Below are 19,607 nucleotides of genomic sequence, written 5' to 3' on the forward strand. Positions count from 1 at the left end.
GAAATATAATTAATGTCCTATAAATTTAGATGGTCATGTAATCAGAGTACTTGTGCACGGCAGAGTGAATTAACAGGATGTCCAATAAATATTAAATAGCTTTAGTAAAAGTATTTAACTAGTAATAAATTTAGTTTTAGAAATTTGTATTATATGTTATAATTAAAAGTTTTGAGTTTTATGTAAATTCTTATCCTATTAATTGCTGTTATCCTACATAATTCTTATCCCAAATTCTGAAAACAGTAGATCCAAACTGGGTGTGATGGCGCACACCTACAATTCCAGTGACTCTGGAGGCTGAGGCATGAGGATCACAAGTTCAAAGCCAGCCTCAGCAATTTAGCAAGGCCCTGAGCAACTTAGGGAGACCCTATCTCAAAATAAAAAATCAAAAAGGCTGGGGGATGTGGCTCAGTGGTTAAGTACTGCTGGGTTTAATCCCCTGTAACAAGAAAAAATAAACAACGAAAACAAAGCAGTAGATCCAAGACTGAAACTTCACTGTATGGCTCCCTGTTGCCTTATGTAATTTTGTAGAGCTGTAAGAAAAAGATTAGAGGAAAACATTATCTAAAGTGGGAAACATGAGAAAGGAATTTTAAAATTTTTTGTTTATATTCTGAGATTTTTTATGTTGAATGTTAAAATTTTGAATGTTATTTTTTTTTCACGTTTTTAAATCATTTTTAATGCTAGTCTATGAAAGTTATAGAAACAAGTCTAACTATTTGTTGTCAGGAAATAGCATAGGCAGGAGCTGAAGACTTGAACAACTGTATTTCTTTTTCCTCTAACCAGGCTATGCTATGTAATTCAGAAGCATTCAATGTTGCTTTCTCCATTTTTGAAAGGGATTTAGTACTGGTAGAGCTTTTTTTTTTTTTTTTTTAAATATTTTTTTAGTTGTCAATGGACCTTTATTTATATACAGTGCTGAGAATTGAACCCAGTACCTCACACATGCTAGGTAAGCATTCTACTACTGAGCTACAACCCTAGCCCAAGGGCTTTTAAAATATATGGCCATTGCTTTTTGGGGAGAGATGTATAAAATGGGTATCCAGAAAGAAGCTATTTTAAACTCTTAATACAGGGCATCTCATACATTTCTGTGTATTTGCTTTGTTTAAGTAGTGTAAATATATTTGTACATTACAGTTCTTTTTATTTATGTAATACTAATGTATTACAACATATGCCAGATAAAAGAACTTTGATAAATTTCTTTAGTTTGAGAGCCTTGTGTTTTAATATATAAAATGTAAACTATCCTGTGTATTTAACTTAAAAGCTGTTTTTTTCCCCCCACCCCTTTTTCTGGTGTTCTGTTCTTTTGTGCTGGGAAATCAAACCAGGGCCTTGTACGTGTTAAGCATGCACTCTACCACTGGAAACTCATATTTTTAACTAATGCCATTCTGAAATTTTCTCTTATTTTATGGGTATGAAGAAATTAAACACTGTTCATTTTTATTTTTAAAGAATATTGATAACTTGATGACTGCAGAAGGAGTTGGCCTTACTACTGCTTTACGTGTTCTCTGTAATGTGGCATGCCCACCACCTCCTGTTGAAGGTAATGTGACTATTATATGTTAAAAACTACTATTTAAGCCTAGTATAAATACTATTTATTAAATAATCAAAATTCTTAAATGATTACTAACATATAAATAATTAATTTTATCTCTTTATTTTATCTAAAGGTCAGCAGAAAGACCTGAAATGGAATCTTGCTGTTATTCAGCTTTTTTCTGCTGAAGGAATGGACACCTTTATTCGGGTTCTGCAAAAATTGAACAGTATTTTGACTCAACCTTGGAGGCTCCATGTGAACATGGGGACTACCCTTCACAGAGTTACTACTATTTCAATGGCTCGCTGCACGCTCACTCTTCTTAAAACTATGTTAACGGAACTCCTGAGAGGTGGATCCTTTGAATTTAAGGACATGAGAGTTCCTTCAGCACTTGTTACTTTACACATGCTCCTGTGCTCTATCCCCCTCTCAGGTCGTTTGGATAGTGACGAACAGAAAATTCAAAATGACATCATTGATATTTTATTGACTTTTACCCAAGGAGTTAATGAAAAACTCACAATCTCAGAAGAGACTCTGGCCAATAATACTTGGTCTTTAATGTTAAAAGAAGTTCTTTCTTCCATCTTGAAGGTTCCTGAAGGATTTTTTTCTGGTCTCATACTTCTTTCAGAGCTGCTGCCTCTTCCTTTGCCCATGCAAACAACTCAGGTATCACTTACATATAACATGCATCTTATAAATGACTGCAATAACACTTTTAATAAAGCCAGTGATTTTGTTAAAAACAAAAACTAATTCTCATCCCCCCTGAAAGACATACTGCATGAGGGTGAGTTAAAACTGAAGCAAGTTGGTCATTGAAGAAGTATGGGGGTAATGTTTTAAATAAATTTTTGTTAAAGTGAGTTTTATTATGCTGTTACATGTATTTGTACTTAAATTTTTCTGTTATTTTAAATCCTTTCCCCCCTTTATCATGTGTTAGAATTTGCAAATAAGTAGGTTGCTTCACCAATGGACTCTGCTCAACTGACTGCTAACCTGAGAACCATGAGATTTTTTTAGACTCATTGAATTCAAAGCAAATGTTTAATTGTATAATAGAAAATTAAATGTTTTAAGCATGCATAAAGATGTTCTTTTTATAATGGTTCTTCCTGAACAGTTTTTGTGACTATAAATAAATATTAAAAATCTACGTACACACACATTATACTTTTTTAACAGGTTATTGAGCCACATGATATATCAGTGGCACTCAACACCCGAAAATTGTGGAGCATGCACCTTCATGTTCAAGCAAAGTTGCTCCAAGAAATAGTTCGCTCTTTCTCTGGCACAACCTGCCAGCCCATTCAACATATGTTGCGGCGTATTTGTGTTCAATTGTGTGACCTTGCCTCACCAACTGCACTTCTGATTATGAGAACTGTGTTGGATTTGATTGTAGAAGACTTGCAAAGGTATTTTTATTTTGCATTAAGAAATTTTTCTTCAAGTTATTCTTGACACAGATACACTTTTTTTCACTTAGAAATTGGAAACCATGGTTTAGAATGCCCAGATAACATATATACATTGTAAATATACACATATACATGTATGTATAAATAAATACGTAAGTTATTTTTAATTAGAACACTTTATTTCATCATTTTATATATAAGATACCTTGATTTGGATTTTTGAAAAGTGAACTATAAAGAAATAGTGACTTCAGAAAATATATTATTGGAAACCTGAATTTATAAAAGTTTATAGTAATTGTAAAATTCCAGAAAAATTGTCATTATATTCAAGGAATGAAATGTTTCATGCAAAATTTGTGTAAGTTTAAATAATGCCTTTAAAATTAAGAACTTTGTTTACTAAATGTATTGATTTTATTTCAGCACTTCAGAAGATAAAGAAAAACAGTATACTAGCCAAACCACCAGGTTGCTTGCTCTTCTTGATGCTCTGGCTTCACACAAAGCTTGTAAATTAGCAATTTTGCATCTAATTAATGGAACTATTAAAGGTGATGAAAGATACGCAGAGATATTCCAGGATCTTTTAGCTTTGGTGCGGTCTCCTGGAGACAGTGTTATTCGTCAGCAATGTGTTGAATATATTACATCCATTTTGCAGTCTCTATGTGATCAGGTATTTATAATCATTTTATAAAGTCTGTGTGTGTGTGTGTGTGTGTGTGTGTGTGTGTGCGCGCGCGCGCATGTGCTTTAAAACTTGTCTTTATATGCATCTTTTTTTTTTTTTTTGAGATCTTTATATGCATCTTGACTCAACAGAGAGCTCTCATGTGTTTTATTATTCTTACTGTTTAGGAAGATAAATTTGATAAGTGAAGGAACTTCACTTGTGCTTCATAGGGTTCATATTTCATGGGTTTCTGCAAAAAATTTTTTCTTCTCCTTTGTAAGATTGCAAACTTAGGCAATTGCTTTATATGCTATTGTTTAGATTTTTTTAGGTTTGGTTAATATCTGCTATGTTAATTTTCTTTCCAATTTTATTACACACCAAGTGATTCTTAAATTTTATAGCTATGTTATTGGTTGAGTTAAAATATTATCTTGTTAGGGCAACTTTTGAAGGCATCAAAGGTTACTCTGACAGTTTTAGTGTGTTTCAGACTACTGTGCTATGACTATTGGCTAAAAGTGTAGTATTTTCCCTTACTGTGTATATTATTATTTCATGAGATAATGATAATTGTTTAGCTTTTAAAGCCCATTGTTATTGAAATCTTTAAAGAAGATTTCCATGCCTAATGGTATTTTATCTTGTCTGCTAATGTCAAGTGGTTATCTGATATGATTTTTTTCCAGGCAGGATATTATTAAATAAAATCCCAGGTTAGAAGACAAAAATCTAGTTGGTTACATTTAAAATTCAAGTCAAGGAGGAATATTTTTTGTGTGACTTGTTTTCATAAAAAAAGGACCTGATAGAAAATAATTTGGATGTGGTCAAAGGATATTTTAAATCTTTGTACTTCAAAGTGTCCACTTGATTAGTATTTAAGTAACCCATCTGTGGTTGCATGTTTGCATGACAGTCCTTATTCTTATATCACACAGACCACATCTGTGGCCTCACTTTGTTATCCTTCCCTTCTGATTCACACCTTTATTTTACAGCCCTAAGCTTTCTTGAGTACTAATTTGCAGTTTTTTGAAGTAATTAAAGGTGATGAAATATACCCCCAGAATACCTCTGTTTACTTCAGTTTGCTTCTGTAAAAAGAGTTGTGAAAGTTTTTAGAGTTATCACTAGCTAAACTTGCTCTTTATGGAAAACTAGTATTTTACAGTATATAAAAAGTAGAGGGGGATATTTAATTGGAGGACTGCTTAAATGTTTATTTGTTCCATTACTTTTTATGATAGTTTAAATTCCAGTATTGATATGTTTATTAAAATATGTTTCTCTGAATGGTTTCTTTATAAGCTAAAAAAAGATACAGAGGAAAAAATAATAAAGTGATTTAAAATATTTTAGTCCCCAAAAACCTTTTTAATGAATCATTTGGAAATAGAAGCTACACTTAGTAAAATATAGAAGGAAAATATTTTTTAAATATGTTCTTTTAAAATAAAAATATTGTAAAATGAAATATTTAAGCATTTCTTTAGGTGTGTATTCATATATTAACTCCTTCTGTGTGTGTGTGTGTTACTGGAAATTGAACTCTGGGATGCTGTACTACTGAACTATATCCTCAGCCCATTTTATTTTTCATTCTGAGACAGGGCCTTACTAAATTGATGAGGTTGACCTCAAACTTGGAATCCTTTTGCCTCGGTCCCCATAAAGATGATAATAGGTGTTCACCATTGTACCTGGCTTTAAGTTAACTTTTATAAAAGGGCCAAACAAGGGGCTGGGGCTGTAGCTCAGTGGTAGAGTGCTTGCCTTGTACGTATGAGGCACTGGGTTCGATCCCCAGAACCACATAAAAATAAATAAATAATGAAGATATTAAAAAAAAAAAATAAGGGCCAAACAAATTCTTTGTTCTTGATATATTTGAGTCTATGGATGGTACCACAACGACAAAATTTTAATTAGATAATTGTTAAGAATTAATTGCTATGTAATTAATAAATAAATAGTTAAAATAGTTAACATCTGAATAAATAGTTAAAATCTATGTTTTTCCTTTTCTCCACTACAGGACATTGCACTTATTTTGCCAGCGTCTTCAGAAGGTTCTATTTCTGAACTGGAGCAGCTCTCCAATTCTCTACCAAACAAAGAACTGATGGCCTCAATCTGTGACTGTCTATTGGCTACTTTAGCTAACTCTGAGAGCAGTTACAACTGTTTGCTAACATGTGTTCGAACAATGATGTTTCTTGCAGAGCATGATTATGGATTATTTCATTTAAAAAGGTAATGCTTTGTCAAACATAATATACTCTTAGGTTTAATTTTTTACTATTGTACACGTCCCCCAAATTGATTGATTTATATCTATTGTAGAGGCTGAAGGTATGATTTCTTTCATGGGAAAATTTTTATGTTTATAGAAAAAAACTCATTAGCAGTGCAGTAAAAGAATTTTTAAATTTTTATTTTATTTTATTGGTAATATTCTAGCAGTCTGGGTTATTTTTAATTTTTAGTGATTATGATAAAGCTGTTCTAAACCTTTGTATACAGTGTGTACCTACCTATGTTTCTCATGGGTAGATACCTTAGAGTAGAATTATTTGGTCATATGGTAAGTATATGTTTAGCCTATTAAGAAAGTGCCAAACTGTTTTCCAAAAGTAGATTTGTCATTTTGCATTCCTAGTAGCAGTGCTTTAAAGTTCTAGTTGCTCCTCATTCTTATCAGAACTTGGTATTGTCAGTTAATTTGTTTGTTAAAGGGTTTTTGCTGTGTTGCCCAGACTGGCCTTGAACTCCTGGCTCAAGTAGTTCTAAAATTTCAACCTTCTGAATAGTGAGGACCACAGGCAGTACCAGTGTACCCAGCTTTGCTAGGTTTTTTGATTTTAGATATTCTAATACATTTTTTTTTCTTTTTTCTTTCTTCTTCTTTGTTTTTTCCCCTGTATCCCAGAGGCACTCTAATACTGAGCTACATCCCCAGCCTTTTTTATTTTTTATTTTGAGACAGGGTCTTGATAAGTTGCCCAGGCTGGCCTGGAACTTTTCTGGGATTATAGGCATGTACCTGCAGCTTATATTATTTTTCATAGACTTGCTTCAAGTTTTATGTAACAGCTAGTAATTTGTATTGTCTAATTCTGAACCCCTTCTTTTTTTGTTAACAGTTATTTTTGTCTTCATATTTTCTCATTCCTGTTTGCTGTATCTTTCCATTTTGTTAAGTTCTCAAGAGCTGGAATCTTATAGTTCTCCCTTTTGTGTTGCTTCCCCAAAGTCTTGCATGATGTCATTTCAGAATCTAACCATATTTTCCAAACATAAACACTGCATGTTTAGTATTAATATTATATTTATTTCCATTTTGGCTAGCTATGTTTTTTATAACTTAAAAGGACAATTAAATATTCTAATAGTTTTTCCTTGAAATTCTCTCTTTTGTTGTTCATACTTGTAAATGTACAAAAGAACTTGCATCTTCATTTTTGGGTACTGGGAATTGAACTCAGGGGTACTCAACCACTGAGCCACATCCCTAGCCTTATTTTGTATTTTATTTAGAGATAGGGTCTCACTGAGTTGCTTAGTGCCTTGCTAAGTTGCTGAGCTGGTTTTTTTTGAACTCAGAATCCTCCTGCCTCAGCCTCTGGAGCTGCTGCGATTTCAGGCCTGTGCTACTACGATTGGGTCCATCTAACTTTTAACAGAGAAGTTTGATGACTTCTGCTTTAGACCTTTGATTCTTTCTGGGCAGGTTTTCGAGTTAGCTATACCCATTTTTTTTTTTTTTAATTAGTTGTCAGTGGACTTTATTTTTTTATTTATTCATTTTTATGCAGTGCTGAGAATCAAACCTAGTGCCTCACACATGCTAGGCAAGCAATCTACTACCACTGAGCCACAACCCCAGCCTCAGTTATACCCATTTTATGTTAGAGAAGTCCTCAAGTCCCTCAACAAATAGGGAACTGTTAAGTTTCTCATGGTAGGTTTTATAAATTTATTATTTGGAAAAATTTTTCTTTACAAGCTTGAAGCTCTAAAAGGAGTTGGTAGCTATAAATATCGTTTTGTTACATTGTGTATACTTGAAAGTATTTTTTAAAATGTTTTTATTTTAAATGTTTTATATTTATATTATTAAATATTTTTATTCTGTCTGAACTTCATTTATTTCTTATGCTAGCTTTATGTGCTCATACTTCCAATGCAATATTTCATCTTTATTTTCTTTGTTTACAGTTCTTTAAGGAAAAACAGTAGTGCTCTGCATAGTTTACTAAAACGAGTAGTCAGCACATTTAGTAAGGACACAGGAGAACTTGCATCTTCATTTTTGGAATTTATGAGACAAATTCTTAACTCTGACACAATGGTAAGTGTGTGTGTATATTTGGTATTTTTAAATTTTACCAACTTTATCATAATTTTAAAAAACACTTAAGCTTAAAAATATCTTGGAACTTAGAAGAGTGCTTTTTTTCTCTACCCTCATCCCATTCTAAACACTGGCTTCTGATTGATTTGAGAAAAATGATATTGAAGAGTAGAATATATTGAATTGTTTTTAATTTGGTAGCCATTGTTTATTTATGAAAACCCTATTATTTTTCAAGGGAGAAAAGTATTACCTATATTGCCTTCATTTGTAAATAATTTTTGTCCTTGAGTTACCTTGCTATAGCAACCAGTATAGTCAAGTTTTGCCATTTTAGTGTTGAGTGATCTGTAACTTATAGAAAAAGAACAAGAAAATAAAACGATTATATGCATTTGTTTAAGAGACATTTTCCAATATTTTGACATTAAAGGGCAAATAATTTATCTCTTCTTTAATTCCTTGAAAATCAATTAAAGTTAAGGGATAAAATAGGGGACAAGGAAAAGAGAGACCAAAGGAACTAAGACAGATCCTCTTTCACTATTTTCTATATAACTAACCTTAGGCACATGTTAGTCAAGTATTTGAAATCATCCAGGAAGTTTTGTTTTTTTAAACGATAGCCTGTCAGTGTATGAGGTACAATGTGATGTTTTTTTCCCCCCCCACATTACTTATTGGTGCATTATAGTTGTACATAATTATAGGTTTTGTTGTTACATATTTGTAAATGTACACAATTTAACAATATAATTTGGTCAGTATCACTTCCCAGCACATCCCTTTTCTCTCCCCACAACCCTAGTCTCTAAAGTATATATTTACTGTCACTTAAGCATTAACTGTATTTTAGATGTTGTGATTTTGGGGTGACTGAAGTTTATAATAATAAATATATAAGCCAGTCCTTGGCTGCATGTCATGTTTGTAGATGTTGTCTTGCCATTTTTTCTTTTTTTTGACAAATTATTATTTGCTTTGTATCATGTCTGGTTTATTGAAGTCATTTACCAGAGTATTTGGGATAAGTAATATTGCAAGTTCGCAGACAGCCTTAGCAACTTAGTTAGGCCCTAACACCCCGTCTCAAAATAAAAAATGAAAAAAAGGGCTGGGGGTTTGGCTCACTTGTAAAGTATTCCTGGGTTAAATCCTCAGTACTCCCCTTGCCTCCCTGAATAAAAAGATTCCTCTTAGTAGTTTTCAAAATCATGTTGTATTGCTGACTAAATTCCAGCAACCATTAATAGGCCTTCCTACAAGAAATATTTGGGGTAAAATAATTATGAAAATATTTCCCCCAGGGCTGGGGCTATGGCTCAGTGACAGAGCGCTTGCCTTGCATATGTGAGGCATTGGGTTAAGTCCTCTGCACCACATAAAAATAAACAAAATAAAGATATTGTACCCATGTATAACTGAAAAAAATTTAAAAAAAAATTTCCCCCAATGAAGCTTATCTGTATAAATTATTATAGTAAAATCTCTAATAGGTCCTGAAAGTTTTACAATTAATGCAGCTTTGCTTAAATGTATTGCTTATAAAACGTGTGTGTGTGTGTGTGTGTGTGTGTGTGTGTGTACTCTGTGGGTCAGCATGTACTCTGTTAACACTGGTTTAAAAAATTCAGTTCATATGTAAGATTTCTGTTTGGGGAGCATTGTAAAGGACCTGTTTAGGTGTAATGTTTCCAAAATAAATATGGTATTTCATAAGAAAAATATACATTTACTATTTGGTGTGTGTGTTTTCTTACACGTAAAATTTATATTGAGACTGTCTAATCCAGCCAGTCTTTGGCTGCATGTTATGTTTGTAGATGTAGTCTTGCCATTTTTTTTTGACAAATTATTATTTGCTTTGTATCATGTCTGGTTTATTGAAGTCATTTACCAGATGTTTAGATTCTAAAACATAGACATATTTAATAGTAGAGATGTGGCTACCTTAAGGAGATTTTATATTTTAATGTTTTACTTGATGAAGATTACTTATCGGTTTCACTGGATCCTAAGGGATGTTGTTAGCAGAATAGCAGAGCTTCTTACACATGTCTTTAAATAATTCCAAGTCAATAACCACTAACCATTAAATATTCAAAATCAAATGGTCTTTCCCATAAATTTGTTTTATTTTATTTTTTTAACATATACCTTAGTTTCTTTTTTTTTTTATTCTTCCTTTTTTTGGGGGTGGGGTGGGGGGTTGGTGCATGGGAGATTGAACCCAGCCAGGGGTGCTTTACCACTGAGTTACATGCCCAGGTCTTTTTATTTTATTTTATTTATTTATTTTTGGGTACCAGGGATTGAACTCAGAGGCACTCAACCACTGAGCCACATCCCCAGCCCTATTTTGTATTTTATTTAGAGACAGGGTCTCACTGAGTTGCATAGCTCCTTGCTTTTACTGAGGCTGGCTTTGAATTCTTCATCCTCCTACCTTAGCCTCCTGAGACTTTGGGATTACTGGCATGCACCACCATGCCTGGCTGGTTTCTGTTTTTTTTTTTTTTTTTTTTAAATAACATTTTCAGACATTTAAAAATTCATGTTCTGTAAGATTTGCCTATTTAAACTGACAATTCAGTCTTAGTTTCATCTCTTTAAAAAGAAACCCCATACCCGTTAGCCTAAACTCCCATTTTACCTTTTTCCCCATCTCATGACAACTATTAATTTATTTTCTGTCTTTATGTCAATTTTTACAAAAAAGACTGCTGAGTTTTTGATTGGGACTGTATTGAATCTGTAGGTGGATTTTGGGAATATTACTGTCTTAATAATATTAACTCTTCATGTGCATAGACATGAATTATCTTTTCATTTATTTTGGTCATCTTTAATTTCTTCCTAAGAAATTTTGTAGTTTTCAGTATGCAAGTCTTGTACCTCTTTTGTTAAGTTTATGTCCCTAATATGGGAATTATTTTTTTTAATGCCAATGGAATTATCTTGAAAATTTCATTTCTGAGTTTTTCACTTTTATTTATTTTTATTTATTTTGCCACTCTTTAGAAATATAGTGTATTTACTGGGCATGGTGGTTCATGCCTGTAATCCCCAGGAGCTCAGGATGCGGGACAGGAGAGAATTGTAAGTTTGAGGCCAGCCTCAGCAACTTATCGAGGCCCTGTGCAACTTAGTGAGACCAGTCTTAAAATGAAAATAAAAAGGGCTGGGGGTGTGGTTCAATGGTTAAGGGTCCCTGGGCTTTAATTCCTAGAACAAGGAAGGAAGGTAGGCAATTTATTTTTCTATAACAATGTTGTTTGCAACCTTGCTGTACTCACTGTTCAGTTTAATAGTTTCTTAGTGGATTCCCTATATACAAGATCAGAGATTTGGGTGCCTTTTTATTTCTTGTTAAATTGCCCTTGTGAGACGCTCTTGTACAATATTGAACAGAAGTAGCAAAAGGATATCCGTGCCTTGTCTTTGATCTTAGGGAAAAGGCTTCAGTCTTGCATTATTAAATTTCTTAGCTATGGTTTTTATTTATTTATTTTTGTGTATGTGTGTGTTATGCTGGAAGTCAAGCCCAAGGCCTTGAGCACACTGGGCAAGTGCTCTACCAATTTGAGCTACATCCCCAGCCCAAGCTATGTTTTTTTTAGATGCCCTTTATTGGATTAGCAAAGTTCCTTTCTATTCCTAAATTAAGGGTTTTTATCATGAAAAGTTTTTGGATTTTTTCAAATGCTTTTTCTGAGTCCATTGAAATGGTTATGTGGTTTTTCTTCATAGTCTACCAAATGATGTATATTTCATTGAGGTTTTTTTCGTCTTTATTTGTTATTGATTCTTTTTAGTTATACATAATATTGGATTCATTTTGATATAGTTATGAAAGCGTGGAATATAATTTGCTCTAATTCATTCCCCAGTACTTCCCTGTTCCCTCCTTCTCTTTTCTCCTAATTTTTCTGCTATTTACTTATGGGTTTTGTTGTTGTTGTTTGTTTGTTTGTTTTACATAATGCTTAGTGGATATATATAATGGTGAGAATCACTCCAGTGTATTCATTCAATATGTGTACATTATTCATTCGTATGTGTACATAGGAAAGTTAGGTCAGATTCATTCCACTGTTCTTTCCTTATTTCATCCTTTCTCCTTCCCTTTAATCCCCTTCTTCTACTCCATTGATCACTCTTTTATTTTGATAAACCCCCACCATTCATTTGAGTTTTTGCATGTTAAAACCAACCTTGCATTTTTGGGATAAATGTTACTTGCTCTTGATAATGTAATTCTTTTTAAATGTTGCTGGATTAAGTTTGCTTTATTTTAATGTCTAGAGGAATTTTGGTCTATAACTTTTTTTTCTTGTGATATCTTTGGCCTTATTGAGTAACCTGAAAGGTTTCTTGTTTTTGGAAGAGTTTATGAAGGATTGTTGTTAATTCTTTAAACATTTGGTAGAATTTACCAGTGAAGTCAGATTTGTCCCTTTACATTTATCTTCATTATCTAACTGATGGAAATTTTATTACAGCATATTGTTATAATTACTCTATTTTATTTCTAGTTATTGTTGTTAATCTCTAACTGCCTAATTTGTAAATTAAGCTTTATCATAGGTATATATGTAGAAGAAAAAGCATAGTATGTAGAGCTTTAGTAATATCAATGGTTTCAGGCATCTACTGTCGAGTCTTAGAATGTCTCCCTTATAGATAATGGACGTACTACTGTAAACACCTTTTTTTTTTTTTTTTCCTATTTTACATTCTCCATTTCATTTATTTCTGCTCCAGTGTTTATTATTATTTTTCTTCTGTTTGCTTTGGATTTAGTTTGCTATTCTTTTTCTGGTTTCTTAAGGTAAAAAGTTATGTTACTGAGATTCCATTTTAATGAAGACATTTATAGCTATAAATTTCCCTCTAGGCACTGCTTTTGTTGAATTCTAAAAGATTTGGTATATTATGTTTTCATTGCTGTTCATTTCAAAAGTCTGTAATTTCCCTTGTGATTTTTTTTTTCATTGTCTTATTGATTTTTTTAGGAATGTGTTTAATTTTCACATACCTATGAATTCCCCAAATTTCCTTCTGTTATTAGTTTCTTGTTTCATTTCCTTGTGATTAGAGAGCATACTTTGATTGAAGAAGTCCTTTTAAATTTGTTGAGCCTTTTTTTAATGGTTAGCATATGGTCAATTCTGAAGAGTGTTTTTATGCATAGAAGATTGTTTTCTGTGGTTGTTTGGAGGAATGTTTTATAAATGTCTGTGGTTGATTTATAATTATTTAAGCTGTTTCCTTATAGATTTTTTCCACTATTAAAGTGGAGTGCTAAAATTTTCAGTTATTCTTGTCTCTTGTTAATTCTGTCAGTTTTTCTTTTTTTTTTTTTTTTCCATGTATCTCTGGACTTTGTTATCAGATATATATGTGTATGTATATATATGTATACATATGTATATATATGACTGACTATATGTGCTATATATTCATGATTATTATGTCTTCCTGGGTCTTAAAAATGGTTTCTTTTTTGTCTCTATTTCTTGTCCATTTATTTTAATAGTACAGCTATTCTACCTATGTTTTTGGTTACCATTTAGTATAACATATGTATTTTCTGTTTTATTTTCAGCCTATTTTGCCTTTTTTTTTTAAACCAGGGATTGAACCCAGTGGTGCTTGACCACTGAGTCACATCCCCAGCCCTTGTTAAAAAACTTTTAAATTTTGAAATAGGGCCTTGCTGTGTTGCTGAGGCTGGTTTTGAACTTGTGATACTCTTGCCTCAGCTTCCCAAGCTGCTGGGGTTACAGGTGTGTGCCACTGTACCTAGCTTGTCTTTCAATCTAAAATCTGTCTGTTGTAGATAGCATATAGAGTTGAATTGTATTTTGTTTTCTTGTGTTCTTCCAGTTACTTCCAATTACTTTTACTAATTTTTAAAATTTATTTTTGTAGTGATTACCCTGGAACTACAATTAACATCTTCACTTAATATAATCAAGTTCAGCTTAATACCAACTTAATTTCAGTAGTATATGAGAACTACTACAATATGACTTTGTTCCTTCCTTCCCCTCCTTCCTTTGTGCTGTTACTGCCATACAGAATTCATCTTTATACACTGAGAGTTCATCCATATTGTGTTTTTTGTGGGGAGGATACCAGGGATTGAACTCAGGGGCACTTGACCACTGAGCCACATCCCCAGCCCAATTTTATTTTTTATTTTTAGTTAGATGGACACAATATCTTTGTTTTATTTATTTATTTTTAATGTGGTGCTGAGGATCTAACCCAGTGCCTCACACATGCGAGGCAAGTGCTTAACCACTGAGCTTCAACCCCAGTCCTTCAGCTCTATTTTGTATTTTATTTAGAGACAGGGTCTCACTGAGTTGCTTAGCACCTGGCTTTTATTCTTTTATTTTAGATGGAAGAAAAGAGATACAAATATGTTTGTACTTTTTAAATATTCACCTATGTAGTTGATTTTTATTGGCACTTTTTATTTCTTCATATGAATACAGATTAATACCTAATGTTATTTCATTTCAGCATGACATACTCCCTTTAGTATTTTTTGTAGAGTAGTTCTGCTAGGGTAAATTCTGTCTTTAATTTCTCTCTCATTTTTGAAAGGATAGTTTTACAAATTAAAGGATTTATAATTGATAGTCTTTCAGCATTTTGAATGTATCTTCCCACTGCATTCTGATTCCATGGGTTCTAATGAGAAAACGGCTGTTGATTCATTGATGTTTCCTCTTATATGTGTCACCTCTTTGTCTTTGGCTCTTAACAGTTTGATTGTGGCATAATAAGTGAGGATCTCTTCAAGATTATTGTACTTGGAGTTTGTGGGGCCTCTTGCAAGTGTAGATTAATTTATTTCATCAAATTAGGGAAGTTTTCAATCATTTTTTCGATCAGATATTCTTTCTGATTCCTTCTTTCCTCTTCTTTTGAAACTCTTGTTATATGTTGATGATTTTAATGGTATCCCACAGATCTCTGAGGCTGTTCATGGTTTTCATTCTTTTTTCTTTGTTTCTTAAAGGTGCATAATCTCAGTTGACCTATCTTTTAACTGATTTTTGTTGTTGTTGTTGCCAGAGATTGAATCTAGGGGTTAATGCATGCTAGGCAGATACTATATCACTGAGCTACATCCCCAGCCCCCAATTCACTGATTCTTTGTCAATTCAAATCTGCTATTGAGCTTTTCTACTGACTTTCAATTATACACACACACACATACACACACACACACACACACACACACACACAGTTGTAGGTGGACACAATAACTTTATTTTATATACTTACTTTTTTTTTTTTTTTTAAAGAGAGAGTGAGAGAATTTTTTTTTTTTTAATATTCATTTCTTAGTTTTCGGCGGACACAACATCTTTGTTTGTATGTGGTGCTGAGGATCGAACCCAGGCCGCACGCATGCCAGGCAAGCGCGCTAACGCTTGAGCCACATCCCCAGCCCATATATTTACTTTTATGTGGTTCTCAGGATCAAACCCGGTGTCTCACATGTGCTAGGCAAGTGCTCTACCACTGAGCTATAACCCCCAGCCCAACTTTTTAATTTTAGTTATTGCAGTTTTCCACTTCAGAATTTTTATTTTTGCTTTCTAAAGAAATAATTCTTAGGCATTTAATTTTTTTTTGCTATCAGGGATTGAACCCAGGGGCATTTAATCATTAAGCCACATCTCCAGCCTCCCTCCCCCCTTTTTTTGAGACATGGTCTCCATAAGTTGCTGAGGCTTTTAACTTGTGCCACAGGAGTCTTATTAAGGAAGTTAGGGTTTAATCCCACATGATGGAGATTAGGGCCTACTTTTTCTTCTATTAGATGGAGTTTTTTTTTGGATTTACTTTTCCTTCTTTGCTCTTGATAGCATGTTACTTGGATTTCTTTATTATAAATCATATATACATATTTTTTTCTCCCCACCCTACTTTGTGAAATTAGCTCAGGCCATAAATCTGAATTGTTTTTTTCTCAGAATACTCGTAAAATGTCTGATACAAGCTAGGCACAGTGGTACACACCTGTAATCCCAGCAACTCTAGAGGCTGAGTCAGGAGAATCACAAGTTTGAGTCAGACAGCAACTCAGCACGGCCCTCTCTTAAAATAAAAAGTGAAAAGGGTTAGGGATATAGCTCAGTGGTAAAGAACCCCTGGGTTAGCTGGACACAGTGGTGCACGCCTGTAATCCCAGAAGCTTGGGAGGTTGAGGCAGGAGGATTGCAAGTCACTCATCAACTTAATGAGATCCTAAGCAAGTTAGTGAGACCTTGCCTCAAAATAAAATATTAGGCTGGGGATGTGGCTCAGTGGTTAAGTACCCTTGGTTTCAATCCTTGCTACCAAAAAACCAAAAGAACAAAAATTTTTTAAAAAGCAAGAGAAAATCTCATACAGTTTAAAAGCTGGTGTTCAACAAATGAATAACAAAAACTGAAATGGTATTGCACACAAATTTTATAGAATTTCCATTTTCCTAAAACAATTCTGTATATATATACATACACACACACATATACACACACACACACATACATACATATATATATATATGTAAATCTTGCTGGGTGTATCTGTAATTCTGCTAACTGTGGAGGCACCAAGGCCCCTGAAATCAATCCTCACTGCCAGAATAAATAAATAATTAAAAATAATAAATAAAAATTTCTTTGTTGCTACTTATCACAGTAATGTAAATACAGAAAACTTGAAAATACACTAAATTTGACTCTAGATTTTCTAAGACTACTCTTAATTACAAGCAATTGGATTAGAATATAAAGGCATTTTGTTTTGCTCAAAACGATTTCTATTCATAATGATAAAAAAGAAAGGTAATATGGAGAGATGAAAATTTTAGATCATTCCAAATATTTTAATGAGTTCATAGTTTGATTTCTTCCCTTGAATTTTTTTTCATTTAATCTATATCAATAAACCTTACCTCAGGTGTATTGGCTCATGTCTATAGTCCCAAAAGGTTGGAAGACTAAGATAGGAGGATCACAAGTTCAAGGCCAACCTCAACAACTTAGGCCCTAAGCAACTTAGTGCTACTCTGTCTCGAAATAAAAAATAAAAAGGGCTAGGAATGTGTTTCAGTGGTAAATTGCCCCTGGGTTAAATCCTCAGTACTAAAAAATAAACAAACTTTAGTAATCTTTTTCACCTCACCCCCTTTAAATGGACTTTTAAAAAAATTTAAATGAAATAACAGTAGAAAGTACAGAATTTGCACATATCTCTTGCCTCCATGAAAGACATTTTAATTTCTTCCTTCTCTGTCTGTATCTTTTATATCCATTCTTGTCTTTTTATAGAATCTAGTTAAAAGGAGTAGTTAAATCTCTGGTACCATGATCCTGATCTTAGTAAGACAGCTTCTAGTTTCTCACTATTCAGCATGATGTTGCTGTAGATTTTTTGTAGATAAATGAGTTGAGGAAGTTTCTTGTATTCATAGTTAACTAAATTTATATCATGAATGAGTATTGGATTTTGTTGAATACTTTTTTCCACATTTATTAATGTGATTATGTGGATTTTTTTCTTTAGCCCTATGATGTGATAGACATTGATTTTAGAATGTTAAAACATCTTTAAATACCCCTGGAATAAATTCCACTAGTTCTTTTTATGCTTTGTTGGGTTTGATTGCTAATAATCTGTTGTAGATTTTTCTATCTGTGTTCATGAGATGTATTGGCCTGTAGTTGTAGATATATTGGCCTTGTAACATCTATCTGGTTTTCTTATGTGTCTCCTAACAACAGGGATACATTGTGAAAAATGTGTTAAGTGATTTCATTGTTATGCAAGCATCATAGAGTGTACTTATATGGTATAGCATACTAATACCCAGATGCTATATGCTATAGCTTTTTGCTCCTAGGCTACAAACCTGTGCAGCACATTACTGTAGGCAGTATTCACATATATTGAATACTGTAGGCAGTTTCAACACAGTAGTGATGTCTGTGGCTTCACTAGGTGATAGGAACTTTTCACCTTCATTATAACCTTAGGGGATCACTGTAGTATGTGCTTTATGTTGTTTACCCAAAGTGTTGTTCTGCATTGCCTGAGTATATTAGGAAGTGCTGGCCTTGTAGAAGACTTAAGAGGTATTTCCTCTGTGTCTATCTTCTGGTCTAATTTCTTCCTTAAATATTTTGTAGAATTTACCACTGAACCCATCTGGTGTTTCTTTCTTTTCTTTTCTTTTCTTTTTTTTAATAAAGATTTAGAAGTACTGTTAGGCTTGTACATGATGCTGTACTGTAAGTTTTCTTTCATATGTAACAATGTGGATGATTTTAAAATAGAAAATATTCACTTTGACAGAAGGTAGTCTTAAGTGTGATTGTTACTGTTTTCTTTAGTTGTTTGCCTTGTCTCTAGAAATACAATTTTAGGGTCTTTCAGTTCTTTGTTTTAGTAAGTATTTTATTAGCTTCTTTTTTCTTTTCACGTTTTTAATTAGTGCATTATAGTTGTACATAACGATGAGATTTGTTGTTATATACTAACTAGTACATGTATACAACATAACAGTGTAATTTGACCATATTTTATTAACTTTTGAACATCAATTAGTATGTTGTGTGTCCTATAAGTACCAGAGGGTTTGCCATTTAATATTTTTCTTGAGACTTCTTGGTGCCAGTAAATTGAATATACATATGTGTTTACCTGTTTATTTTGTGAGTCTCAAACTTACTTCAGCTTCAACTAAAATCCTTTAAACTATCTGTTCATACTTAATGTAAAACCATAACATTGAGGAGAAGATCGCAGCAAATAGCTTAAATATCTAAATAAGTTTGGAAGCATCTTTGCAAATTTTTCTGCTCTCAAATTTAACTTATGTGTGATATTTCCAGGGATGTTGTGGAGATGATAGTGGTCTCATGGAAGTGGAGGGAGCTCATCCATCACGGACAATGAGTATTAATGCAGCAGAGTTAAAACAACTTCTACAAAGCAAAGAAGAAAGTCCAGAAAATTTGTTCCTGGAGCTAGAGAAGCTTGTTTTGGTAAAAAAGAAAAAAGAAAAACAAAAATAACAAAAGCAGAATATTCCTGAGGCATACTTTCTTTTTAGTTTAAGTTTTTCATAGTGACCTTTTTAAATACTAATCCTTAGGGCTGGGGATATAGCTCAGTAGAAGAACACTTGCCTAGAATGTATGTGGTCATGAGTTCAATCCTTCAGTAGTACAAAACAACAACAACAAAAAGCTAAGAGATAATCCTTAGTTGGATATTTCTACCATTCTGATAAGTCTTTGGATTAATAATTTGAAGTCCTCTATACTATAATGAATCTTAAAGGAGTAAATGTAAATAAAGGCAGTATTTTTGGAATTGTCTATTTCTGTATGCAGGTTACTCCCTGCTGCCATTATTTAGAAATAAAATAAAATGGGGGGTGCTGGTGATATAACTTAGTAGTAGGGCTCCTGCCTAGCATGCACAAGGCCCTGGGTTCAATCACAAACACTGAAAAAAGAAAACAAAGGAAAAAAAAAAGATGTA

The 19,607-nt window shown here is 33.0% G+C and overlaps 1 protein-coding gene across 3 annotated transcripts in view; it reads left to right on the plus strand.

Annotated features, from left to right (window-relative positions):
- Positions 1-19,607, plus strand: part of Virma (vir like m6A methyltransferase associated) — a 65,304-nt gene that overhangs the window by 37,497 nt on the left and 8,200 nt on the right. For all 3 annotated transcript variants that reach the window (XM_027948073.2, XM_071602239.1, XM_071602240.1), the window contains 7 exons: positions 1,486-1,579; positions 1,710-2,254; positions 2,774-3,009; positions 3,439-3,691; positions 5,727-5,944; positions 7,910-8,042; positions 18,953-19,105. In XM_027948073.2, coding sequence (XP_027803874.1) covers positions 1,486-1,579; positions 1,710-2,254; positions 2,774-3,009; positions 3,439-3,691; positions 5,727-5,944; positions 7,910-8,042; positions 18,953-19,105 — 1,632 coding nt within the window. The remainder of the gene's footprint in view (positions 1-1,485; positions 1,580-1,709; positions 2,255-2,773; positions 3,010-3,438; positions 3,692-5,726; positions 5,945-7,909; positions 8,043-18,952; positions 19,106-19,607) is intronic.

Source organism: Marmota flaviventris, chromosome 15 (assembly GCF_047511675.1).
Source record: "Marmota flaviventris isolate mMarFla1 chromosome 15, mMarFla1.hap1, whole genome shotgun sequence".
NCBI lineage: Eukaryota > Metazoa > Chordata > Mammalia > Rodentia > Sciuridae > Marmota > Marmota flaviventris.